At 46.4% G+C, this 22,341-nt stretch overlaps 10 protein-coding genes across 10 annotated transcripts; 7 read left to right on the top strand and 3 right to left on the bottom strand.

Annotated features, from left to right (window-relative positions):
• Window positions 1-1,576: 1,576 nt before the first annotated feature.
• Window positions 1,577-2,656, top strand: N7469_009112 (uncharacterized protein; the record flags this gene model as incomplete). The annotated part of the gene is made up of 1 exon (XM_056648030.1): window positions 1,577-2,656. One exon carries the CDS (start codon window positions 1,577-1,579, stop codon window positions 2,654-2,656), a length of 1,080 nt encoding a protein of 359 aa, XP_056497795.1.
• Window positions 2,657-3,045: 389 nt separating this feature from the next.
• N7469_009111 (uncharacterized protein) lies at window positions 3,046-3,851 on the bottom strand (the record flags this gene model as incomplete). The annotated part of the gene is made up of 2 exons (XM_056648029.1): window positions 3,046-3,440; window positions 3,560-3,851. Coding segments are annotated over 2 exons (687 nt in total), but the record flags the coding sequence as incomplete, so codon positions are not given.
• A 720-nt stretch (window positions 3,852-4,571) lies between these two features.
• Window positions 4,572-6,031, bottom strand: N7469_009110 (tetratricopeptide repeat protein; the record flags this gene model as incomplete). Its single annotated transcript, XM_056648028.1, has 6 exons — window positions 4,572-4,602; window positions 4,660-4,724; window positions 4,794-5,100; window positions 5,168-5,261; window positions 5,334-5,373; window positions 5,438-6,031. The coding sequence occupies 6 exons, from the start codon at window positions 6,029-6,031 to the stop codon at window positions 4,572-4,574; spliced, it is 1,131 nt and encodes a 376-aa protein (XP_056497793.1).
• Window positions 6,032-6,831: 800 nt separating this feature from the next.
• Window positions 6,832-7,839, bottom strand: atp4 (F1F0 ATP synthase subunit 4; the record flags this gene model as incomplete). Its single annotated transcript, XM_056648027.1, has 4 exons — window positions 6,832-6,857; window positions 6,917-7,139; window positions 7,297-7,745; window positions 7,809-7,839. The coding sequence occupies 4 exons, from the start codon at window positions 7,837-7,839 to the stop codon at window positions 6,832-6,834; spliced, it is 729 nt and encodes a 242-aa protein (XP_056497792.1).
• Window positions 7,840-8,088: 249 nt separating this feature from the next.
• noc4 (ribosome biosynthesis protein NOC4) lies at window positions 8,089-9,801 on the top strand (the record flags this gene model as incomplete). Its single annotated transcript, XM_056648026.1, has 2 exons — window positions 8,089-8,699; window positions 8,769-9,801. 2 exons carry the CDS (start codon window positions 8,089-8,091, stop codon window positions 9,799-9,801), a joined length of 1,644 nt encoding a protein of 547 aa, XP_056497791.1.
• A 1,649-nt stretch (window positions 9,802-11,450) lies between these two features.
• On the top strand, window positions 11,451-12,251 carry N7469_009107 (uncharacterized protein; the record flags this gene model as incomplete). The annotated part of the gene is made up of 3 exons (XM_056648025.1): window positions 11,451-11,624; window positions 11,703-11,917; window positions 11,987-12,251. 3 exons carry the CDS (start codon window positions 11,451-11,453, stop codon window positions 12,249-12,251), a joined length of 654 nt encoding a protein of 217 aa, XP_056497790.1.
• A 1,451-nt stretch (window positions 12,252-13,702) lies between these two features.
• N7469_009106 (GPI anchored serine-threonine rich family protein) lies at window positions 13,703-14,455 on the top strand (the record flags this gene model as incomplete). Its single annotated transcript, XM_056648024.1, has 2 exons — window positions 13,703-13,849; window positions 13,907-14,455. The coding sequence occupies 2 exons, from the start codon at window positions 13,703-13,705 to the stop codon at window positions 14,453-14,455; spliced, it is 696 nt and encodes a 231-aa protein (XP_056497789.1).
• A 1,153-nt stretch (window positions 14,456-15,608) lies between these two features.
• Window positions 15,609-16,733, top strand: N7469_009105 (uncharacterized protein; the record flags this gene model as incomplete). The annotated part of the gene is made up of 1 exon (XM_056648023.1): window positions 15,609-16,733. One exon carries the CDS (start codon window positions 15,609-15,611, stop codon window positions 16,731-16,733), a length of 1,125 nt encoding a protein of 374 aa, XP_056497788.1.
• Window positions 16,734-17,980: 1,247 nt separating this feature from the next.
• Window positions 17,981-20,351, top strand: N7469_009104 (uncharacterized protein; the record flags this gene model as incomplete). Its single annotated transcript, XM_056648022.1, has 3 exons — window positions 17,981-18,025; window positions 18,085-18,420; window positions 18,474-20,351. The coding sequence occupies 3 exons, from the start codon at window positions 17,981-17,983 to the stop codon at window positions 20,349-20,351; spliced, it is 2,259 nt and encodes a 752-aa protein (XP_056497787.1).
• Window positions 20,352-20,361: 10 nt separating this feature from the next.
• On the top strand, window positions 20,362-21,945 carry N7469_009103 (uncharacterized protein; the record flags this gene model as incomplete). Its single annotated transcript, XM_056648021.1, has 1 exon — window positions 20,362-21,945. One exon carries the CDS (start codon window positions 20,362-20,364, stop codon window positions 21,943-21,945), a length of 1,584 nt encoding a protein of 527 aa, XP_056497786.1.
• Window positions 21,946-22,341: the final 396 nt, after the last annotated feature.

Raw genomic sequence — 22,341 nt, 5'->3', positions numbered from 1 at the left:
GGTTACGGCTGTCTTATGATTTTTCTTGGTTCTATTTTGTTCATTTCATGATGTGAAGTGAGAAGATGTTTCCGTCCAAACTTTGAATGGGGTGATCGGTTTGGTACAGTGGTGGTTTTGTTATGTACAAACGTGAACATGGAGGATGCCCATGTCCATCCATCCCTTGGTCGAGGCTACCCCTGGGGTTTTTGTTCTTCCACGGCGCAGGGGATGATGAGATGCTATATTTATGGGCCATATGATAACGATATTACGAAGTCTGATTCTGGATTCTGGCATTTCGTTTGTTCTTTTTCTTGTGTTTTCGTTATTTTCGCGTTTGAGATGGCTTGGTCTGGTTGGGTTGGACTTGGCTTTTTCTGTTCTTCTCACGCTGTCTATTTCTGCCCAGCCATGGATCTGAACTTGGCTTTTCTCTTGGCCCAGCTTGGCTTCACTTGGCTCTCAAGGTTGATTGATATTGAACCTTTTGGTCGACTCTGTTTCACGCGTTACGTATTTTACTAAACACATGTGGAGGCGGCGACGCCCTGAACGAATGTTATGAACTCACGACCATGCAATGAACCTCGAGATCGAATTGATTTCGGATATTATTTCAAAGAAAAAAGCGGCTCAACCCGTGTCCTTTTTTTTTCTCTTTTTTTCTCCCGTCTCTCCTCCTGCTACTCGTTCTCTCTACTCGTGCTACGAGTATGGTGTCCCTGTTTAGTGTTCTTGGCTGGGACCTTAGTGTCACCGTCATCTCTCATCCTCCATCTCGTTTAGACCTCATCTCGGAGAAAATTCGTCCAACTAATCCTTTCTCAGTAGTATCTCCTCCAGTCATATGTCGGTTCTTTGAAAGTAAAGTGGAATTTCCACGTTGTGACCCTCTTCCCGGGGGGACCTTGGGAGTAAGTCATTCTTAGGGCTTGTCCAATCAACAGATGTTCATATTCTGGACTCTTACCCTTCTCCACCTGTTAAATGCATCGGGCCAAGGACTTCCAAGGTTATCCAAGCTTTGACCAAGACGCTACCAAGACTGGAGATCTGACGTTTTGTCCTGACTTGCGCGCGAGGCGCGGACGTCTTGCTCATATCAGATACGCCACAGCAACAACGCTCTGAAAAGAATCTGAAAAAGTTCACCTTCGTCACAATCGACGAGACCCTGATACTCATAATTTAGTATGTAGTTTATTTAATTTTTTCCCCTATTTAGTTGATTTATCTCTATCTTCTTTGCTGGTTGACGAGGGGGCCAAAACTCGTGGAACCACTTCGACTGCCACCAACTCCCAAGGTCCTCCACGGTGGCTCCGAAGCTCAACCAATGCACATTTGCCTACAAAGACAGAAAAAGAAAAAAAAAATTAATAGAGAAAAAAAAGAGGCAAATGACAGAAATCAGAATTATAAAATGGCACGGACGATCCCTCTCCATCCTCATCACTGAATTCCTCTCTTTAAATCTCATTCCTATCCTCTTCTCCCCGAGTTAGGGCTGAACTCCATCCCATCTCCCATCGGGACTTTCAGGGCCCAAGCATATTCCCATCGAGACTCAACACCAAGTAGTCTCTTCAAAATGACCTCCTTCGACCCACACAATGTCGACCTCGACACAGTCGATCAAACAGAATTAATCTGCTACCTAAATGCCGAAGGCAACGAATATGACGGCCGAATGGGCGCTCGAATTTCCGCCATCTTCGTCATCCTAGTCGTCTCCAGCCTTGCGACATTTTTCCCGGTAATCGCGAAACGCGTACCCCGTCTTCGAATCCCGTTATACGTTTATCTCTTCGCGAAGTACTTCGGTGCAGGTGTGATTGTCGCCACTGCATTCATTCACCTTCTTGATCCTGCCTATGAAGAAATTGGTCCTGCCAGTTGCGTCGGTATGACGGGTAATTGGGGACTTTATTCATGGTGTCCTGCTATTATCCTCACTTCTTTAATGGTGATTTTCCTCATGGACTTTGGGGCTGAGAGATGGGTTGAGAAGAAATATGGTCTTTGTCGAGATGATCCCGAACCCATTATGGCTCAGGGTGTGGATGTTCATAATGACCATGTTCATGTTAATCCGAATGGACTTTCAGAGCCACGGGACGTTAAGGATAAACAGATGCGTGAACTTGAAGAACAATCTGATGATGACTCGTTTATTGAGCGATCATTCCGTCAGCAGATTGCTGCTTTCTTGATTTTGGAATTCGGTGTCATTTTCCATTCTGTTATTATTGGATTGAATCTCGGTGTTTCGGGTGATGAGTTTGCGTCCCTTTATCCGGTTCTTGTCTTTCATCAGTCGTTCGAGGGCCTTGGTATTGGAGCTAGAATGTCTTCTATCCCTTTTAAGAAGGGTAGTTGGCTTCCCTGGTTCTTGTGTACTGCTTATGGATTGACGACTCCTATTTCCATCGCGATTGGCCTTGGTGTTCGCAAGACGTATAACCCTGGATCTTATACCGCGAATGTGGTTTCCGGCGTCCTGGACGCCATTTCTGCTGGTATTTTGATTTATACTGGTCTTGTGGAACTTTTGGCTCGTGACTTCTTGTTTGATCCTCACCGTACTCGTGATGATAAGCGTTTGACCTTTATGGTGTTCTCGCTACTTCTCGGTACTGGTTTGATGGCTCTTCTGGGCAAGTGGGCTTAAAATGGTGATGTGTGTCAGAATAAAAAGATTTTGGAGAAGTGAGATGGTTCGTATCTGTTGGTCTTTTACTATGCGGATGGACTATCGTGTGTACGATGTTTCATTGTCGTTTGTGATACCTTGGGATATAGATTTGGTTTTATTTTTCAACTTTGTTTTGGTTCTTTTCGTTCCTATGTGATATATGGGTATGCTGAGATACTACTTCAAGTGGTAGTTTCGGTGTCTATTATTTAGTTCGGAGGGTACATACTAATATTTGGGGAATTGGATCGCTAGGGTCTTCTATCATTAAAGCTTACCCTGGTGTAATTCATATTTATTTCATTCCATTCCAATGGTCTTAGGTAAGGCTAGGTAACCTTGACTAAAGCTTCATTCATAAATAGCTATTGCTTAGTCCTCCTCGTATAAGCAGGTGGTTGTTCATCCGGCGTTAAGTCTGTATTGTCATGATTCAATGTACCCGCTGCCTTTCTTTTCTTCCAATAGCTCCAACCAATAGACCCTCCAATTGCTAATAGTGCAACACCAGCCATCACACCAATTCCGATACCCGCCTTCTCTCTCTTGTCTAGTTCTTTCTTCGGCTTTGGCAGCTTGAATGGACTCTGTCGGGACCGGAACAACAGTTGAGTCACTCGCTTCAAATCGCGTCTGAATTGGTGTAGCAGTAACTCCATAGACGTCTCTTTTGGTAGATATAGTTGAATCAGAATAGGTGATGCGCGTTGGTTGGTTGAAGGATTTGCAGCAGTAGTCTTGGCCCATGCAGTCGAACCCACTGATCCAGTTAGAAAAGTAACCATTATACAGAAAAAAAGAAATTTTATAAAAAAGGGAGTATGGTGCAAATGATAGGAATGAAGCGGAACTGAGATAATTGGCAGTCTAGCCTTCGACAGCATATCTCCGTCGTGACAATCCTCTGCGTCTCAGTAGGCAGTGTGCACGCTTTATACCCAGAAGGACATTGTCCCGGACTAAAATACCGATTATATTTCCAATCGTCGGGAGAACAATCATCCCCATACGGACCATCGAAGCCCTGAACGATCATCGGAAGACCATAATATGCTATCGTATGAGGTGTAAAGCAAGGTGCAGGTGACGTGAATACAGTCGTAAGGGGACCGGCAAGTGTGCGGGTTGAATCTATTCGGACAGCATTTGATTTATAATACGATTCATAGTCCTAACCGAGACATGTTTCGAAAAGAGGCAATAATTAGAGCAGAGAATATCGTTGTATTCGTAATTTGAGGTTACTTAACCCCCTGTTGAGTTCGGGTATCGTATGTAGTATAGCCCAACTCGACGCAATATAACAATGAAAAATGACTCGTAGTAGCTCAGCAGCAAATCTATCACTCATATAGAAAGTTTCTTCATCAATTAAACCCTGATTCATGATTAAGATCAAGGTCAAAGCCACCGCCCCATACGCCTAACGCCAAGGTTCCCACATCTTGTATTCCGCTGGTTTTCTCTCGTGGATATGATATCCTGGTCTAAGTCAAAACCTCGGATGAGAGAGAAAGAGACCTTACGCCCTGATCGCCCGGTAGAAATTCATGGGTAAAGGGCTTTGATATGCTGCTAGCCTGAAGGGGTGGGATATTGCGAGATCCAGGCTAGACCAGGATCAAGTTCGACATCATCTTCGCGGGCCTGTGCGTTATTTGAAGTCAAGGTGATCTTTTTCTCGAAAATGAGTACAGATATTCCTGAGAGAATTATGCTAATTACATAGTGCACTGTAATAGTAGATACATGAGACACCCGCCATGTAAGCAGGATGGCAGAAAATGACAGTCTCGCTTATAACATCCATCAGTCGTAATGCGTATATATTCATAGAATACATAGATGAACATGAGATTATAAAACAGTATATTATCATGGGATGATACCCTCACTTCGGATCGTACTTTTCCTTCCAAATCCTGTAAAAGTGTCAACGAGATATTTCCATCTTTAACCTGAAGAAAGTCCAGACATACCAGGAATTACCAACAGTAGGTCCGCCATTTTTCTCAGCTAAACGGAGATATTTGGCCGCTTTGAACTATCATTCGAATATTAGCAAAAAGAAAACCAGGTTCATATTCGAAAAAGCAGCGCAAAATACACACACCTTATCCTTTTTCCCACCAAACCCTTCAAGATAACACCAAGCCACCTGATCCATAGCATCGAGATCTCCCAAATTGGCAGCCGTCTCATAATACTGTCTCGCAGCCGCAGGATCCTTGTCCACGCCCCAGCCATGTCGAAAGCAATTGGCTAATTCGAAGATGGCGAGGACTAATTCACCCTTTGCGGCACCACCTTTCTTTATACCTGCGCGGAGAGCCTCAGATTCAACGTCCGCTGAATTGGATGCTGCAGCCGAGAGGTAGGTAACTGCTCGAGATTCGTCTTTGATACATCCCCAGCCGTGTCTAAGTGGTATATGTAGTTAGTATCTTTTTCAGGTTATGATGTACAGTCAAAAAGGTGAATTCATACCGCAAGGCTAGTCCGTAGAGGACCTGGCTTAGAGGATTATTTGCGCCATTGGGATCGGCTAAATGACCGAACATCTCTGTTGATCGTTCCAGATCTATGAAGATTAGCAAATTGTTGTTTCATCGAGGTAGTTGTATCTCTCTCCACAATGAAGAGTCTCACTTACCACCCGCCTCATGTAACCGAATCGCTTCCTGAATATTGGTCTATATCGTAATGAATATCAACACTAACATGTGTATTACCTCTCACAGAAAAAAAAAAACTTACATCATCCTGTTGATCGCCCACAGAACTAGAACTCCTTGATCTCAGCATCTGACCAGGTTTTAAATCCGTCTGCGATCGAGTAGACGACGACTGAGCGAATTGTGGATTCTTTTGTACGAGCACCGTAGCTCTTTTCTCCCATGCCGCTTCTCGATCTTTCTCATCTCCACCCTGTTCATCTTCAATCTGTGGTAGATCCTCAGGAATATTCACCGATGAATCACGCGAGTTACTTCGACTGCGGGAGTCTAGATGTAGTAGATTTGAGAGACGGCGTTCTCGACGCGGTTGTGGTGATGATGTGCCGGATAATGAGCCCGAGCGGGAAGATGAGCGGCGGAAGAGTTGGAAACTCCGTCGAGGAGAGGATGTTGATGGGGAGGTTGGTTGATCTTCTGGTTTGAAGTATTCTTGTTGGGTATTGTGGTGATCTGGTGGGGTGATTACCTCGTGGCCGAAAGTATCGGAGCGGAGGAATGTGATTTCGGGTGGTGGCGGAGAGGTTGGGATTGGGGGTTGTTCGGAGGATTGAATAGGGGATTTTTCTGTTGATTGGGACTCATGCTTATGCAGGATATTTCTGAGGGATGGCATGCTGGGTTCGTTCTGGATATGCGCGCTGTAGAATGCATGCGATGGAGTGCGGAGAAGATTGGGGAGAAGAGTGTGGAGAGAGAAAGTTGGAGGAGAGAGGAGATGATCGTAAAATATATTATTTGAAACCAATCCTGTGAATTAATCCAAAGTAAATCGTTGAAGATCGACAAGGTCTGACGGAATACAAAGAGAAAGAAAAAGACAAGGCTGAATCGGCGAAAATCGAGAATAGAAACATCCGGGGCTGTGCGGCTGCTTTCTACTGGTTGGCTGCGGTAAGCGCTTAGTAGGACAAAATGGGAAATGGGTAGTCTGGAGTAGATTAAATTGAAAATGAATCAAATGCAGATCCAATGAGAATGACTGTTTAATACATTGACTCATTTGTGCACTCATAGTATATTAGAAAGTGATCTATATGTACATCTGATATCTGACACCTCACTAGTGCACGTCCACTGTGGCTGTCTGCAGCTGCGGGGCGTTGCTGGGGAAGGCCATGATTAATCAGGGATATAAGTTGGAGATGAACATAGTACAGTGGAAGTAGGCTGGAGATAAGAAGGCAGAGTGAGATATATTGGAATATACAAGATCTACGATCAAGGCTGGCTATACTACGTGGTCCAACATCAGAGTCAATAAGTCGACCTACTAGGGGTACTAGGCATGCAGGAGGCTGCCTGGATGCAGTATCGATAATAAGAAATGGTATTGCAAATCTAACTCAGTAAATGCAAATAGCCCCTATAGTTTTGTACACGATGGCAAAGGCCGACGGAGCTACCGGAGTCCATTTACTGGGCCTTGGCAGACATGATGCCTATAAGGAGAGATTAGTTGTGTTCAGTTCAAATCTATGTGAACATCATCGAAACTTACGCTCAACATCAGCGACGCTCTGCTGCAGAATTTGCTGCAGAACCTTGGGGTTCTCGAGCTCCTTCTGGATCTTGCCAATGATGGAATCGGCAAGCTCCTTCTGCTGGCGCTGCTTGACCTGGCTCTCGTAGCGGACCCAAGAGTCCAGGACCTGCTTGGCCTCGGTAGCCAGAGCAGTGCGCTGCTCGAGCTCGTAGGCCTGAGCCTCCAGCTGGGCAGTCTCCTATAGAGATGGGTTAGAACAGCTCTTTTAGAAAAGAACCGAAGAGTATCTCCAGTGTCTTCAATGTGCCGGATACGGAAAAATCTCGCTCTTCTTATGCACATCATCGAAGCAAGCTCGGAAGAAAGACAGAGATAATAGGATAGATTGATCGTACCTTGGAGACAGCGAAGAGGTCCTTGGTAACCTCAACGACACCAGACATCTCCTTAACGTTGTCGATGCGCGACTGGACAGCGTTGGTGTGGTCGGCACGGGCGGCGTTCAGGATATCCTTGTGCTTCTGGACCTGACCCTCAGCCCACTCGCGGTAAGCGGGACCACCATACTTGGCCACAGCGGTGAAGACGGAGAGCAGACAGAAAGCGGCGACAGTCTCCTCGTTCATCACGTAAAGCTCGTTGCTGATGGCGGCGATGGAGATACCGGCGGCAGCGGACAGAGTGGCGGTCTTGGAGACCAGAGAGTTTCCGGGAATGGCATTCAGGATAGACTGAGCCTTCTTGGAGGGATCCTCAGCGGGGACGTTGGAGGCCGCGCGGGTCGAGGTCAGAGCAGTGACGGCAGGGACACGAACGGGGATGGTCGGCCGCAGGCGGGCAGCGCCTAGAGGAGGACGATTTAGTAACTGTGAGAAGCGAAATCCTGCTCATATCGAAGGCAACCTACCAATGGCGCTCTTAGCAAGACGCGAAGCCATTGTTGTGCGGAATTAGGAGGGAGTGAAGATGGAGAATGGGTGAACGGAGAGGAGTTGAGGTCTTTCCCTAACCGTTCCGACCTCTCTGGTTTGCACACGCTAGCCTGTTCGAGTATAGCGCGATAGTGTGGAGAAACACAATCTCCGAGTTCCGGGCGGCATCGAAAAAAAGTTGACTTTCCGAGTCACGCCAGTTTGGAGACAGCAGAGCAGCAGATCAGAATTGATCAAAACGGAGAAGTTTCCAAAATGCCTGGAATCTCTGAACTGTCTAGCTCGAAAAAGAGAAAGAGCGCCAAAAATGGTGGTGCTCCTTCCAAGCGCCGTGCTGTTGCTGAAGATAACTTCGCCGAGACTTTGTCAAAGGTCCAAGAGCTTGAGAACCAGATTGCTGAATCGCGCAAATACTACAATAATATTGCAACCTTGATCTCTATGTTGAATGTCGAGAATTCCGCCAAGGAACCCGAGTTGGCTGTCGCAGTCTCTCTGTGCCGAGTCTTCACGCGATTGATTGCGGCAGGCAATCTCACCGAATCGAACCGCGCTGCCGAGAATGAGAAGATTGTTGTCGCATGGTTGAAGGAGAGATGTTTGGAATACCAGCGGGCTCTGATGGCGATTATGCGCGAAGCCGATCCTTCATCCCAAGTTACTGCGTTGACTTTGGCTATGCGCTTGGTCAAGGAACGAATCACCCATATTCCCGGTGCCGACAACAGTATTTGGTCATCTTTCTTCAGAGAAATCGTTGAGGCAGTCGTTGAGGCCACCAATGGTCAAGAACTACAGTCTGAGTTCGTCACGAAGTTTGTGAAGGAGTTCGAGGATGTGCGGTACTTTACGTTCAACCGATTAGCGTATGTTAATCCTGCGTCTCCTACTTCTTTTTTTTTTCTTTCTTGAATCATAGGCTAATAACCATACAGTGAATATGCCAATGTGCGAAGAAGCCACGAAACTCTTGACAGCATCATCTCCATTCTCTCAGCTTGCGACGAAGTCCCTGCCGAGAACCACGAATTTGAAACCTTCTTTGTCCCCCGCGAGACCATCACCAAACAGCTTAGCTCTGTCAACTCCCACAAGAAGCGAGCCCAGGAGGCATGGTTGGCTATTCTTCGAAACAACCTCTCCCAAACACAACGAAAGTCTCTGTTGCGGATTATGGTTCATAATATCGAGCCTTGGTTTAGTCGTCCCGAGCTGCTGATGGACTTCTTGACCGATTCATACAATGTGGGCGGTGCTACATCACTTCTCGCTCTCTCTGGTCTCTTCTATCTCATTCAAGAGAAGAATTTGGACTATCCTCAATTCTACACTAAACTCTACTCCCTCTTGGACGCCGACCTGCTCCATTCGAAGCACCGATCGCGCTTCTTCCGTCTCCTCAATACCTTCCTTGCCTCCACCCATCTTCCGGCCACCCTCGTTGCCAGTTTCATCAAGCGACTCTCCCGCCTCGCACTCAATGCACCACCTTCCGCCATTGTGGTCATCGTCCCATTCATGTATAACCTTTTCAAATCTCACCCTACTTGCACATTCATGATGCACCGCACAATCCGCGATAAGGGTTTAGCAGCAAAGGTTGAGAAAGAAGGTATGGACGATCCCTTCGATGCCGAGGAGTCAGATCCTACCCGAACAAACGCGATCGAGAGTAGTCTCTGGGAAATCGAGACATTACAATCCCACTATCACCCGAACGTCGCTGCAATTGCCCGAATCATCTCCGAGCAATTTACTAAACAAGCGTATAACTTGGAGGACTTTTTGGATCACACCTATCAAGGCATGGTTGAGTCGGATCTGGGGACCGGCGAAAGACCTCTCAAGAAGACTCCTGTTGTGGAGTACCAAATTCCCAAACGCATTTTCACAGATCGTTTGTTGGAGGAGGATGGTGGTGTGGATTCTGGACCGGCCATGTTTATGCGTGGGTTGTGGGATTTTTAAAATTTTAGATCTTGCACAATTGTTTGAATACTTGCATATACACTTTCAGCTACATATGGCGTTGGGGAAATATAATGCAGTGATGTTTCTTACTTTTCGAGTTCTTGGGTTGAGCAAGGGACCCTTGGAACTGCCTTGAAGGCAGTGTAAATTTTTAGCTGCTACTGTACACCTGTACAGTAGCGAGAGAGGGACTTTCAAGGACTACTGGTATATTATACTCCATAGCTAATAGATAGATGTTTAATGCTGTCGATATATTGGAATTTTCACTAGTATGAATTGGAACTCATGGCAATTCTTTCCTAAGATTGTGAAAAGACTCGAGGTAGGAGATCGGTTGGATCACGGTGCCCGCATATATATATATATATATACTCCCAACTTTGAATCACATACCTCAGTAGATACTGGCACCATTCATCCTCAATCACACTCTACTGTTGAAATCAATTATTATAATGGACTGTTTTCTTCTAGGAACAGAAACCTTGATTAGATTATGAGACTTTACAAACCACTGAAATAAATGAAAGTACTCGTAGATCAAAATCCGCTAGTTATGTTCAGAATAAGTCGGACTATATGATAAAGACACATAATGAAAAATTTGTAGAACTGAAGTCCTGGCCATCCACAATTTCTACATGACCATAGTGTCAAATACCTTCACCATCCGTGGATGAGCCTCAGAGGTCCTTTTCACACGTGGTCATTGGTGATCCTGTTGGGTAGGAGAAAGCATGGAATCCATCCTATGCTTCTGATATGGATATCAAACTTGAGGCAGCACAGATTATGATGAGCCCAACCAGTAGCCAATTGGATGACCCTACACGCCATGCTGCGCTTGAATAAAGTGATTCTGGCTACCTGGGTATTATTATCGCACTGCCAGAAATTTAATGGTTCCTGAACCAAAAGTCCATCAACCTTGGTTGATTGGACCATGCGATGAAAGATTCCTCACAAAATCCGAAGATTATGGACTTTAGCCACTTAAATTTCAGAAAAAAAACGGTGTTACCAGTAGTAAACATTCAGATACTGCTCAAACTGAGATTGATGAATGTTTATTCTTACTCCCAACACTATGAACCTGGGATTACTGGAGACCACAAACTGAGCGTAGCGACCTTCAAAATTCAAGCCAGCCAGTTCTTCCGAACATCGAAGCTCGTGGGTACACTGATACAACTAATTAATGAATCAGGCTGAGCAGGACCGAGTATAGAGCTGGTCAAATAGAGTGACTATCCATGGATATCAGATATCACATTGGAGCGAGCTATGTAAATTATCTAGAATGAATTAGAGACCGAGATGATCCATCTTCAGTATACTCGAAACAAGACCCGCGAGATCCGAGTTTGATCAAACAGATATATCCAGCGAGAAACTGTTAAATGAGACAAGTTCAAATTTTGAGCCATCTTGAAACGCCAACTACGCCGAAAACCTTGCTGAACCCGCAGCCTCAAATTTGGGGTCGGATCTACTACCGCAATCGGTGAAGAACCAATTTATGTTACAAGACAAGTATATAAGTCGCAAATGCTCATAGGAAGAATTCTTTTTTCTAGCTGGTCTAGAAGAAAGAAAAAAAAAATCAGTCAGAACTACCAGTTTGAAGTTCATCCTTCGTCAAGATGTTTATCAAAACTTTCCTCCCCCTCCTTCTGACTGCCCCATTGATTGCGGCCTCAAACTCGCTCACCAGAGTCGAGCGTCGTCAATATATTTCCGCCAACGATGTCGATACCGGAAACTGTAAGGGTACTATGTTTATCTTTGCGCGTGGATCTACCGAAGTTGGCAACACGGTGAGTAGTCACTTCTGTGCAACTCTTTGATGCTTCTAGCCACAGCAACAACAAGTAATACTAATATGAAAACCCCAGGGCACTGTCGTTGGCCCTGAAGTCTGCGATGACTTGAAAATGAAACTCGGAGGCGATGTCGGCTGCCAGGGAATTGGTGGTGACTACACTGCCGGTCTGGCTGAGAATTTCCTTCCAGACAACACCGCGCCGCAGGATGTTCAGGCCGCAGTCGATGTATTCGATAAGTGCAACACCAAGTGTCCCAATGCGAAGATTGTTGCCGGTGGATACAGGTATATACACTCTTTCCCGCCATACCTACCCAGACTAGCTGTTATACTAAGTACTGTTTCCAAATATAGTCAGGGAAGCGCCGTCATCGATAACGCGATTCAGAAGCTGGACTCGGACGTGGTAGATAAGGTTAAGGGTGTTGTTCTCTTTGGTTTCACCCGCAATCTGCAGGATCAGGGTCGAATCCCCAACTACCCCAAGGATCAGACCAAGGTCTACTGTGCTGTGGGCGACATGGTCTGCGATGGAACTCTCATCATCACGGCTGCCCATTTGACCTATGGTATGAATGCCGATGATGCTGCTAGCTTCCTCGCTTCGAAGGTGAAATAAACAGGTGCATGAGGATTGTCAGGCTTCACTCTTCTTCGCCGAATACACTTGCCAAATGGCTGGTTCAATGGCATGGTATTTAATGAATCGAGAGTTTCCGGTTCGGGTACTCTGATGAATTACTTATTTTTTCTCAATATGGTTTCTAGATCTGGTATTTTACGATATATCAATTTTATACTCTTTGGCCCGTCCTAGCTTATTCAGGTTTTGGGGTTCTATTTCCCGTGCTTCTCGAGGTACTTGAGACCAAAGTTTTAAATGGTGGTATTCAAGTTCAAGGTCTGGTTGATTCAGGCCTCAAACTGTACCACACTGTTGTAACACTGTCAAGGCAACTTGCGTTGCAATTGATTTCATGTCTACATGTTCCCCTAATGAGGTCATGGTTCATTTCGATGCGAAAGGGTCTCACATTTAACACCGATTCAGATCGGGTTTCTCAGATGAAAGGCCGGTGTAGATCATCACAATCACTGTCACACGACTCTCGGGCTTTGAGTTCAGCCCTGACCTCGTGTATGAATATCTAAATGCTTCTGAAAGACAGCCAGAAGAGGGAATTTGTTTAGGGTTGCTTTCCACCAACGTCAATGGCGGCGGGTGGCCGCCCTTGCATTCATTGTGGATGATCGACACTATATGCTGGACAGTCCATCAACCGCTAGTGTGTGGGACAACAGAATAGACGTACAGCACACAGACGATATAAGACATTTGCGACCCCTTGGTATGGAATTGACAGGTAAAACAAGAAATATGCTTGGAAAAATTGATCCTTAATACATAGCTAACATTGAACGATGGACAGCCCTATGCCTTGATTCCGACCAAAACAATTCGGGAAGGGATGCATTCCCGGATGATTAGAGCCATTCCTATGGGCTCCTGATTGTATTTCCAATACTTCAAATGATATAGCGATTCAGCAGGATCCAATTCAAGGTTGCTATTTGAATTGTGATGGTTGCGTGCAGCTGATCTCATTGACGTGTATTGTGCATGCACTACATGCTGTGCCTGCATACTCTCTTTAAACTTGCATACAAAAAGGCAAAGAAATTTGAGCGTGCAATGAAAAAGAAAAGTGGAGATTCCCCACCATTTCTAAGAAAGGAATTCTCCAAGCAATCCAAATAGTGCATGCGTTACTAAGTAGATAGCACCTAGACAATACCCCGACTGGCCACTCGGAATGCGACATTCCCTCAAGACGCGCTGGGAGTGTAGCTCTCGAATACCTACACGCGAAATGAACAGAGATTTGCGGGCCTGGAAGAGACCAGAGCACTCAGAAGAGATGAGATAAAGAATCGCGTTGCGCCACTGGCATCCTGACTTTTTTCGACCTTAATTCGCCCTCCGCCGCCGTTGCCGACTTTGTATACGCCAATTAATACGACACTTTCATTAACATCCCAATTTCATTCCATTCGCTCTTTTTCGCCAAGATGCACTTTTCCAAGGTCCTAGCCCTCTCGGCTTCTTTCATGACTCTGGGTCTCGCTGCCGACCCTCTTGCCTTCACCAGCTGGCCCCAAGATGTCGCCGCCGGCAAACCTGTTACGCTCACCTGGGCTGGTGCCGTTCCCGATCAGGTACAGAAACATCGTCACCAAGAATTGGCAGTACAGAGATACTTATACAATGAATAGCCCGTTACCCTGACCCTCCGCAAGGGAACCTCCACCCACCTGAAGGACGTTGAGGTTATCACCGACCAAGCTAAGGACGGCACTTTCACTTGGACTCCTGGTGACAATGTCAAGGAGGGGGAGTCATATGCTTTCCAAGTCTCCCAAGGAGGACAGTCCAACTACTCGGGCCTGTTAAAGGCTGGCCCCGGTGCACCCAAAGCCGAGACAACCGACGTAACCAAAACCAATCCAGCAACCACCGATGTCACGGCTGCTACTGCTGCAACCACCACTGGCATCACCACGGAGACAACCGGTACTCAAACCCAAACCACCAGCAAGCCCCTAATCAGCAGCTCTGCCAGCGGTTCTCCCTCTGCCAGCCCATCCTCCACTACCGTTAGCAGCACTGTTACTTCTCACGGACCTATGATGACCGACGACGTTACCAATGAGAAGGAGGCATCCGAGACCGCTAGCACACAAAGTGGCATGGCTTCTGTCCCTTCATTGTCGCGGGAGCTTGTGATGGGAGCCCTGGGTCTGTTTGTCTACTTGATTCAGTAGATGGAGATCTGTGCTGGTGTTCTCTTTTCTCTTTTCTTTCTAGAACTGTGATCAGTCGTTCGTTTGAAAAATTTACCCTCCCAGTTTTACATTCAAGCCCGGGCTACCTTCATGTATATACATCCATACCCGCCTTGTTATCATTGAGGGCTTTGGTTAGGCGTTGTGGAGGTAATCAATCATAATCAGGTTCAATCTAAAAGGGTATGACAGAAATTCGTAGTTCTAGTGATTAGGGAATGATAGTAGCTCGTAATTCCATAGTTCCAATGTAGACGGGATAGGAGGTGCAAATTGTATATCTCATTATACACAGCCCTACTAAGGCTGTGTATTTTTAAAGGGCAACTTTGTACCGACTACAATACAATATTATTGTAAGATATAATGAATCAAATAGAACTTTATCTTACACTTACTCAGGGGTGAATTGAAGTATATTATAGGTTGTACATGTACTCACCGTCTGACTGTCGTAGTCCACTAGTAACTGTCAATCCCAGGCTTGTGGTAGCCTTTCAACGATATCGTGTTCACTTGAATTCAAAACCATTATTGATGCTTCATATATACCATTCTGCTTCATATCCAGTTTTCTCTACCCCACAGGCATATTCTGGCACTCTAAATTCATACAATTCCTTCTATTTTCCATTGTTTACTTTGTAGATAATTTAGCGCCCGCTCAGCAGCCGCGGCCGTCACGGAAAGTCAATAGTGAGCGGAGCCGGTGGAACTCTAACCTCAGCTCCAACTTTCGTTGTTGTCTTTCTCTTTTTGCTCCTCTTCACGCTTGGCCCATTCATCCCTTTGGCACAATACTACAATAATTACTGGTCTGCCGCTCGGTCTTTGTCTTTCTGTCACGGCATTCGCGGCACCTTTCATCTATACCATCTACGATAGATGTTGCGTTGAAACACGGCCTCCTATGATGCCCGGCGATGCTTAGACGCCGTAACAAGACAACGACAACTCATCTAGCACAGCTGCGATTTAACACCGGTACGTTAGCCATTACGTGACGCTCAAACAAGCTCCGCCCCAACCACAAAGCGATGGTGTGTGCTTGAGGAGCAGTCTTGCCTAATTAACCTCCAAGCCCACCGCTATTCCTCACCTCCGGCATTGAGCTCCACTAGCTGGGAACAGCATGGTGTCATTAAAGCGAGGAATGCGGCACTTGGGATCTACGATAAGTCTTGGCTTCAGCGAGACTAACGCTGTCATTTTTACGCCTTTAGCTCCGTCCGAACCGCCTCAAGTGAATCTCCCACATGTGGACACCCAATTGAATATGCACCAATTGAACGGTTTATTCGAAGATGGTTCCCCGGCTGCCGATGGCCTCAGAGGTCCGTCTATACCTATAACCACATCCATGTCACTGCCCACTCTTCGTGCACAACTCACACATCCTGGGTCGTCCCCAACAGCAGATTCCCACGGCTCCCCCACAGAACCCTCCAATCCCTCCGCAAGCCCCAATATAGGAGCCGAAGAAACACAAACGGAATGGTCAGCTGTCGGTCATGCTGCGACAGGCAAATCTGGGCGCGTGATTCACGGCCTTCAGGAAGAAATCGCCCGACTCCGACGCGATTGTGGCGTCTACCGATCCCGTGCCGAAGAGACCCAACGATCGAACGAGACGTTAAAAACACAAACACAGAACATGGCCGAGCGCCTCCGGAACCTCGAACAAGTCAACGAAACAAATCTTAACTCAATCGCACGTAAAGATCGGAAGATCGAAGAACTCCGACTAGAGCTACAAAACGAGCGGGATAAGCGCAAGCTTGCAGAGGCGGCAGCCAGCAAAACGAACGATATGATGCGTGACGAACGCGAAACCCATCATCGCGAACAGGCCGAGACACAAGAACTTGCAAAATACCACCAAACTCAGTATGATGTCCTGGCCAGCTCCACAAAACGCGAGAAGACGGATCTCAACCGGCGAGTCAAAAACCTGTTTGATCAATTGAAGACTCTTAAAGACGCGTATGAAACGCATTCTCTCTCGACGGATCATCTGGAGGTTATTGCAGATCAGAAGAATCGGGAAATTGAGGGGTTGAAGGAGGCGTATGAAAAGCTGATGAATAGTCATGTGGAGTACAAGAAGATCAAGGACGACGAACTCCGCGACGAACTTGAACGAAGTCGCACCAACAATGACTTGATTGAGGAGAGCCTTGCCTCGTTAAAGGAGGCGGAGGTAGATATGAAATGGGCAGTTCGACTTCACAACGAACGGGAAGAGAAAAGGGCCTAAGAAGGGACAGATTAGGCCAATTCTTGGTGTCTGTGTCTCACTATTACCCTCTTTCTTGAATACTCATCAGTCTATCCAGAATTGGCTGGCCGATCTGTTAACACATCCAAACAACCACCCGACGGTTTTCCGGGCAATTCCTTTCATCCCCACCTTCTTCTATTGTCTACACCACATCGATACTCGATACTCTTTTTTGTACAGATTACTCCACCCAGCATTTGTCCTATTCAAGCTTTTGTGGTGCCTGGCGTTTCGGAGGCACAGATACCCAGCGAGGCAAGTTTCGGTCTTGTATCATTCCTTTTAATTCTAGATCTTTATTATGTTTAGACTTGATGTTATGATGACTTGAATGATACCTTCTTTCTTTTAGAGATAGGCCTTGGATGATTTATTCATTTTTTCCCCTTCCTTTGATCCGATTCCTGTCACTGTTACCCTTTATTTCGACATCACTTTTGATACTCCCCTAACCCCCCCTGATAAAAGTGAATAAAGTAGGGCTTGACGATATCAGCTGTTGCTCTTTCCTAACTGTTGCCTATTTGAGCTGTGCAGGTAGTTCCTTCCTTTGTTCCCCAAATCTCGTTCCTGCCTTAAATAGCAACCTTCTTGTTTCGGCAGGAATTGGCAGCTGCAGCGACCTCCGCGGCTTCTTCCTGGCATTGTTTATTTTTCCCTTCTTCATTTCATTTCTCTTCTCTTTTCTTCCTCCACTCGGCGAAATAAAAAAAAAACAATCGACCATTGACTTCAAGAAATCCTCACTTCAGCCATGGCAAACGCTGCGGATAGAGGTCTCGCGATGACGACAACTGGGGCAAGTCAAAAATGTGACACTTCTATGGGGTCTATCTGGGCGATGGAGGATTTCGCGGTGAATTCCTTTATTTTCCATATTCCTCCTGTCTTTTCTGCTGTTGTTCTTTTCATTGGTAGGAGATGTTCTGGAATGATGAACTTATGCTAATATGTTCGATCGTATAGGCCGAAGAGCTGACAAGTCGAATGAAGTAATTCTACTCCTCCCCAGTGATAGTCTCTTTTGGACGAGTGGCTGACAAACGAACAGAAGTGCAATACATGCGGATGATGTGCAGGTAGACTACGACAAAACCGATCAGGTATGTGTTTGGTCAAAGAATTGATTGCTTAATCGTGATGAGCTAAACGTCCGTCATTCGCAGCTTTTCTTTCTTCCTTCCATATCTGACCGAAAAAAGCAGGCGGCTTGTGCCGCGCAGATGCAGAATTACATCGATCAGTACAAAGAAAGCAATCTGCTTGATGTATGTGACATTTCACTGGATAACTTTTGACCATTTCACATACTGAGACCAGTGTCTAGCTCCCTCGAATGCGCTCTCTTGCCCCGCCAGATCTCTCCAAATTGAAGCAGACTCATCCAGGAAGAACTCCTGGTTCAGAAGGTGACCTCGTGGAATTTGTCACCGAAGAAAGGATCCCAGCAATGTTGTCAATATCTGAGATGTGGGATCCCGGGGATCTGCGGGATTACTTTTCTTCAGATGTCCTGGGCATCTTACCTCGCGTTGCAAAGGCAACTTATACTGAATTATCAGTTGTTGCGGGTCTCAATCTTCTCCAGATCAGTGTGACGGGTCGAAAGAGGGAGGATGTTGATGAGGCTCTGGACAAATTACACACTTCTCTGGGTTTTGTGGTAAATCCTCAATCCTCATTTACATTACTTGCAAACCAACTGAAACACTATAGGTTCTGATACAAGAGCCACTGCACGATCTTGTTGTCCTGCCATCCCGCGATGAAACTGGCGAATACCACCTGGGCAAGTTCATGGATATCGACCGAGTGTCCGGCTGCGTCGTGGAAGACTGCCAGAAACTGAAATTTCCCCTGGAGAAGGCGATGATACCTTATTCACTAGCATCCAAGGTTCGAGAACGTATCCAGAAGGCGTCTCCGCCACCGACGACAGATGCCAGTGTACCGGCTTACGGATCTTCCCTGTCGGTACAGTCTGCTCCGTTGGCGTGGAGTCAGTCTGATTTCCCAGACTTAAGCAACATGTCTCCCTTACGGCGCCCTATCCAAGTCAAAAGTCCGTCGTGGCCTTCTCTCTCTACCGCAAATTCACCAACGCGATGGCCACACCCTCCTGGCAAATTGATGTCTGACCAAGACGATACGAGCAGAGTCGTGGCAGCCCCTACGTTCCCTAGTCTCCCCCTCAAACCTCCATTGCATGAAATAACCAAATCCGAGCACAAAACACAAGTAAACCATTTGAGGGAAGTAACTGTTCCACATCCCAGGTTACCAGAACTTGTTAAACTTGGCGCGTCCAGACTCGCATTTGGAACGAAAATCCGAAAGCCAGCAAGCCAGATAGAAGACAAGCCCGCGTCCAAGATGGGTTCTCCAGGTATGCCTGAGTTCATGGCCATCCAGACGACACATCAAAAGGATTGCAGCACAACCCCTCTATCAACTACTTCATCTTCACAAAGCTGCCCGTCTGAATCATCACATCCTTTATCTCAATCCCCACCTTGTCATGCCACTCCCCCCAGTTCGTCGACGTCTTCCCCACCATCACTGCGTCGGGCTTCTCGGCCTGGTAGCCCGGAATTCATCCCCAGCACCAAGAGGCCAAAATACAGCCCCGGGAACCGCGAAAAGCTAGCATCTGTTCGATTCCCGAGTTACCAGTCATTGGGCACAAAGTCAACGCTCCCTAACACATCTACATCAGATGTGAGAGGAACCGAGAAAGAACTCCAGGATCGTCTTGTCTTGCCAGACACCATTTCTCAACCTTCGAGTTCGGCAGATTCTCTGGCAGTATCAGAGCCTTCAAAGCTTATCGGCTCTGCTTCACTGGAAAGGCCAAGTTGTGTGCCAAAGATCTTTTACAGGATGAAACCGCCGGTGCCCCCAAAACCTCAAGGTATTTCAGGACATGCTGTTGGTAAAGCTAAGCCACTGAGGTCTGAGGCTACTCCCTGTACCGAGGCTTCAAAGCTCCCACGAGTGATGACCAAGCCTGCAAGTCCATCGGATCTATCTAAAGAATTGGTTCGAAGTCAGACTCTCATCGACCTTGACCCCGTGGATGAAGCACCAAGATCTGCAAGCCCTGTCTTACATAGCGATCTGACTGGCCTCCAAATTGGGGATCAAATTGGGATTTTGTCCCTTGAAAATTTCACACATGTCCAGCCGGATTTGGACCGCGAAATGTCTCAAGATCGCCTCGATACGAACCCGAGTGTACAGACTTCGTCTTCCAGAAATACAGCTGTTGCTTTAGTCAATCAGGTGGTCGTTCCAAAGGTTAGTGAGATCCCCGGGTTAGCGGTAATCACGGATACAATATCGGCTGCCGAGCCAAATTCCCAGGGCCAGCTCTTAGATATTAGCGATAATGCGCAAGGTAACGCTTCCCCAAGCCCAGAAGAGCCACCAACTAAAGAAGATGGTCAATTGTCATTGGTTTATATCATTGACGGCATGCCTATTATCTCCTGCATCGAAGTTCTAATGAGCGCCCCCCCCAGGAAAAGATACCCTGATTACGGTCAATCAAGCGTCCGAAAACCCGAAACCGAGCAAGGCCCCTTTGTCCATTAAGGATGCAGCCATGAAGTTTCTCCGCTGGTCAATCCACAATCAATCAGACACAGTACGGTCTATGGATCTAGATCTATTTGTTGATAGCCATGAAACGAAGGCCATTATATCTGAACCAGAGGATCGAGAGTTTCACGAAATAATGAATCAGCGGTCGCCTCGCCCTGCTAGTCTGAATCAAGAGAACAGATCGCCGTCAAAAGTCGAAGCGAAAGCGCGGCACGAAGCTAAAAAGAATGACGTGTGGGGAATGACTACTTTCCAGCATGCAAGAGGGCAAAAGAATATTGCCAAGGCCATTTTGTCAACATCAGTTACGATGCCGACTGACCTCACAAGACTTTCTTTCAAGGTCAAAACAAAAAGCCCAAAGTCCAAAGAACGCCAGAAAACGGTTTTTCATTTGCTCGAGCCAATACTCAATGCTGCGAGAGGATTTCCTGATCGATTAGCTTTGGAGATCCAGATAGGACTGATTTTGATTCCTCCTACGCAGCCAGTCGGACCTTTGAATATAACTGACTTCCGAGGCTATTTTCACCCATCAACCGGTCTCCCGCCTCCGAAAACTGTGTTTAACAATCGTCTGGATATGTCGGAGAAGGACATTCACAATCTTGTTCGCCTCCGTGTTGATGAAAGGGACATCTTCGATGTGAAATCCTTCAATGACAGTCTTGACTTTGAATTCCACTGCTCCTTGGGAAAGGGGCTGCCAGGAGATTCTTTCATTGTTACTATTTTCAACGATGAGCATACAAGAACTTCAAAAAGTGAGGTTATATTGGGCAATATTCACTTAAATTTTCCAGATCATGCGTGGGATGCCGCTGTCGTCGTGAGCGGTCAACCACGCCATGTTAAAACTTCTGCTCAGATTAAACAAGGCATCCGATTCATGACACGAACTTTTCGAAAATACCTCTCGGATGCTGGAGTACGCATTGAGGCAACCATACCCCGGCCGCCGTTCAAAATCGAGAAGGTGGTTATGAAGCAGATATCGAGGTACCGGTTTCACCGCGAGGAAAACGAAGACGCAAAGGAGGACCTTTATCTGAAAACTACGGACATTCAGGAATTAATTTTCACGATCTCGGGTCTTGACGGCACAATACTCAAGGCTTCGTCTCCATCCCTGTCTGAAAAACTGGATCGACCGCACCACTGGAAAGAGGTTTCCCTTGTAAGCTCAGCGACAGAAGAAGCTCTTGAATCAAACTGGAAGCTAGAGTTGGGCTCTCAGACTCACAGATGGAACACCGCCACTCTTTTTGGACAAGGTATGGCGCCGGCATCATCTTCAGCGGCGAGCTCTCCCGATTCCCTCATCGATGCCCCAGGCCTGTGGTCCCTGTTTGGCCTCGCTGAGATGGTAGTAAAGAATATCGATGAGATCGGATCACGACGGAAGAGCAAAGTTCCCGATGTCGAAACGTCGAAAGCCCTAGTTCTTTCCAGACATCCTCTGTCAGAAACTGCGTCTGGCATTGATGGCGCATCTCCGAACAGAAGTCTTATCCCTACGATGTTAAATGCCGCCCCGCACGTAAGGTTTCCCAGAAGCGAGAACCAGTCTGAAAGGTACTGGTGATTTAAGGTCCACCGGAGTGGATACAAGGCGCAGCTACAAGAAGATACTGAAGTTGGTATTGAAATTGAGGCTTTACTTGAAAGCGATTTGGTCCAACAAGCAAGGGATTGCGAGTGTGGAAATTCTGAGGAGTTGCTGGTTTCTGGTCGTGAAGCATTGCATTGATTTTGAGATGCTGCTTATTCTTCTTTCATTACGGCGCATTCTTTCGCATTGTTCTGTGCCCTTTTTTTTTTTTTGAAATGATTAACCAATTGTTACTTGAAGTGTGGCGCAGATCAATTTGAATTTGAGCCCTAACTACTAGGCTGTTCTTATGATCTTTAGAACAACTTGAATACATCGAAACATTTACATCCTGCAATTTCGCATAGCCAAATATAGCCTCCATCCTTC

Source organism: Penicillium citrinum (assembly GCF_028827155.1).
Source record: "Penicillium citrinum strain IBT 23319 chromosome Unknown utg000008l:1.0-2707905.0:1.0-2709502.0, whole genome shotgun sequence".
Classification (NCBI taxonomy): Eukaryota; Fungi; Ascomycota; class Eurotiomycetes; order Eurotiales; family Aspergillaceae; genus Penicillium; species Penicillium citrinum.
This window is presented reverse-complemented; position numbering and strand designations above follow the sequence as displayed.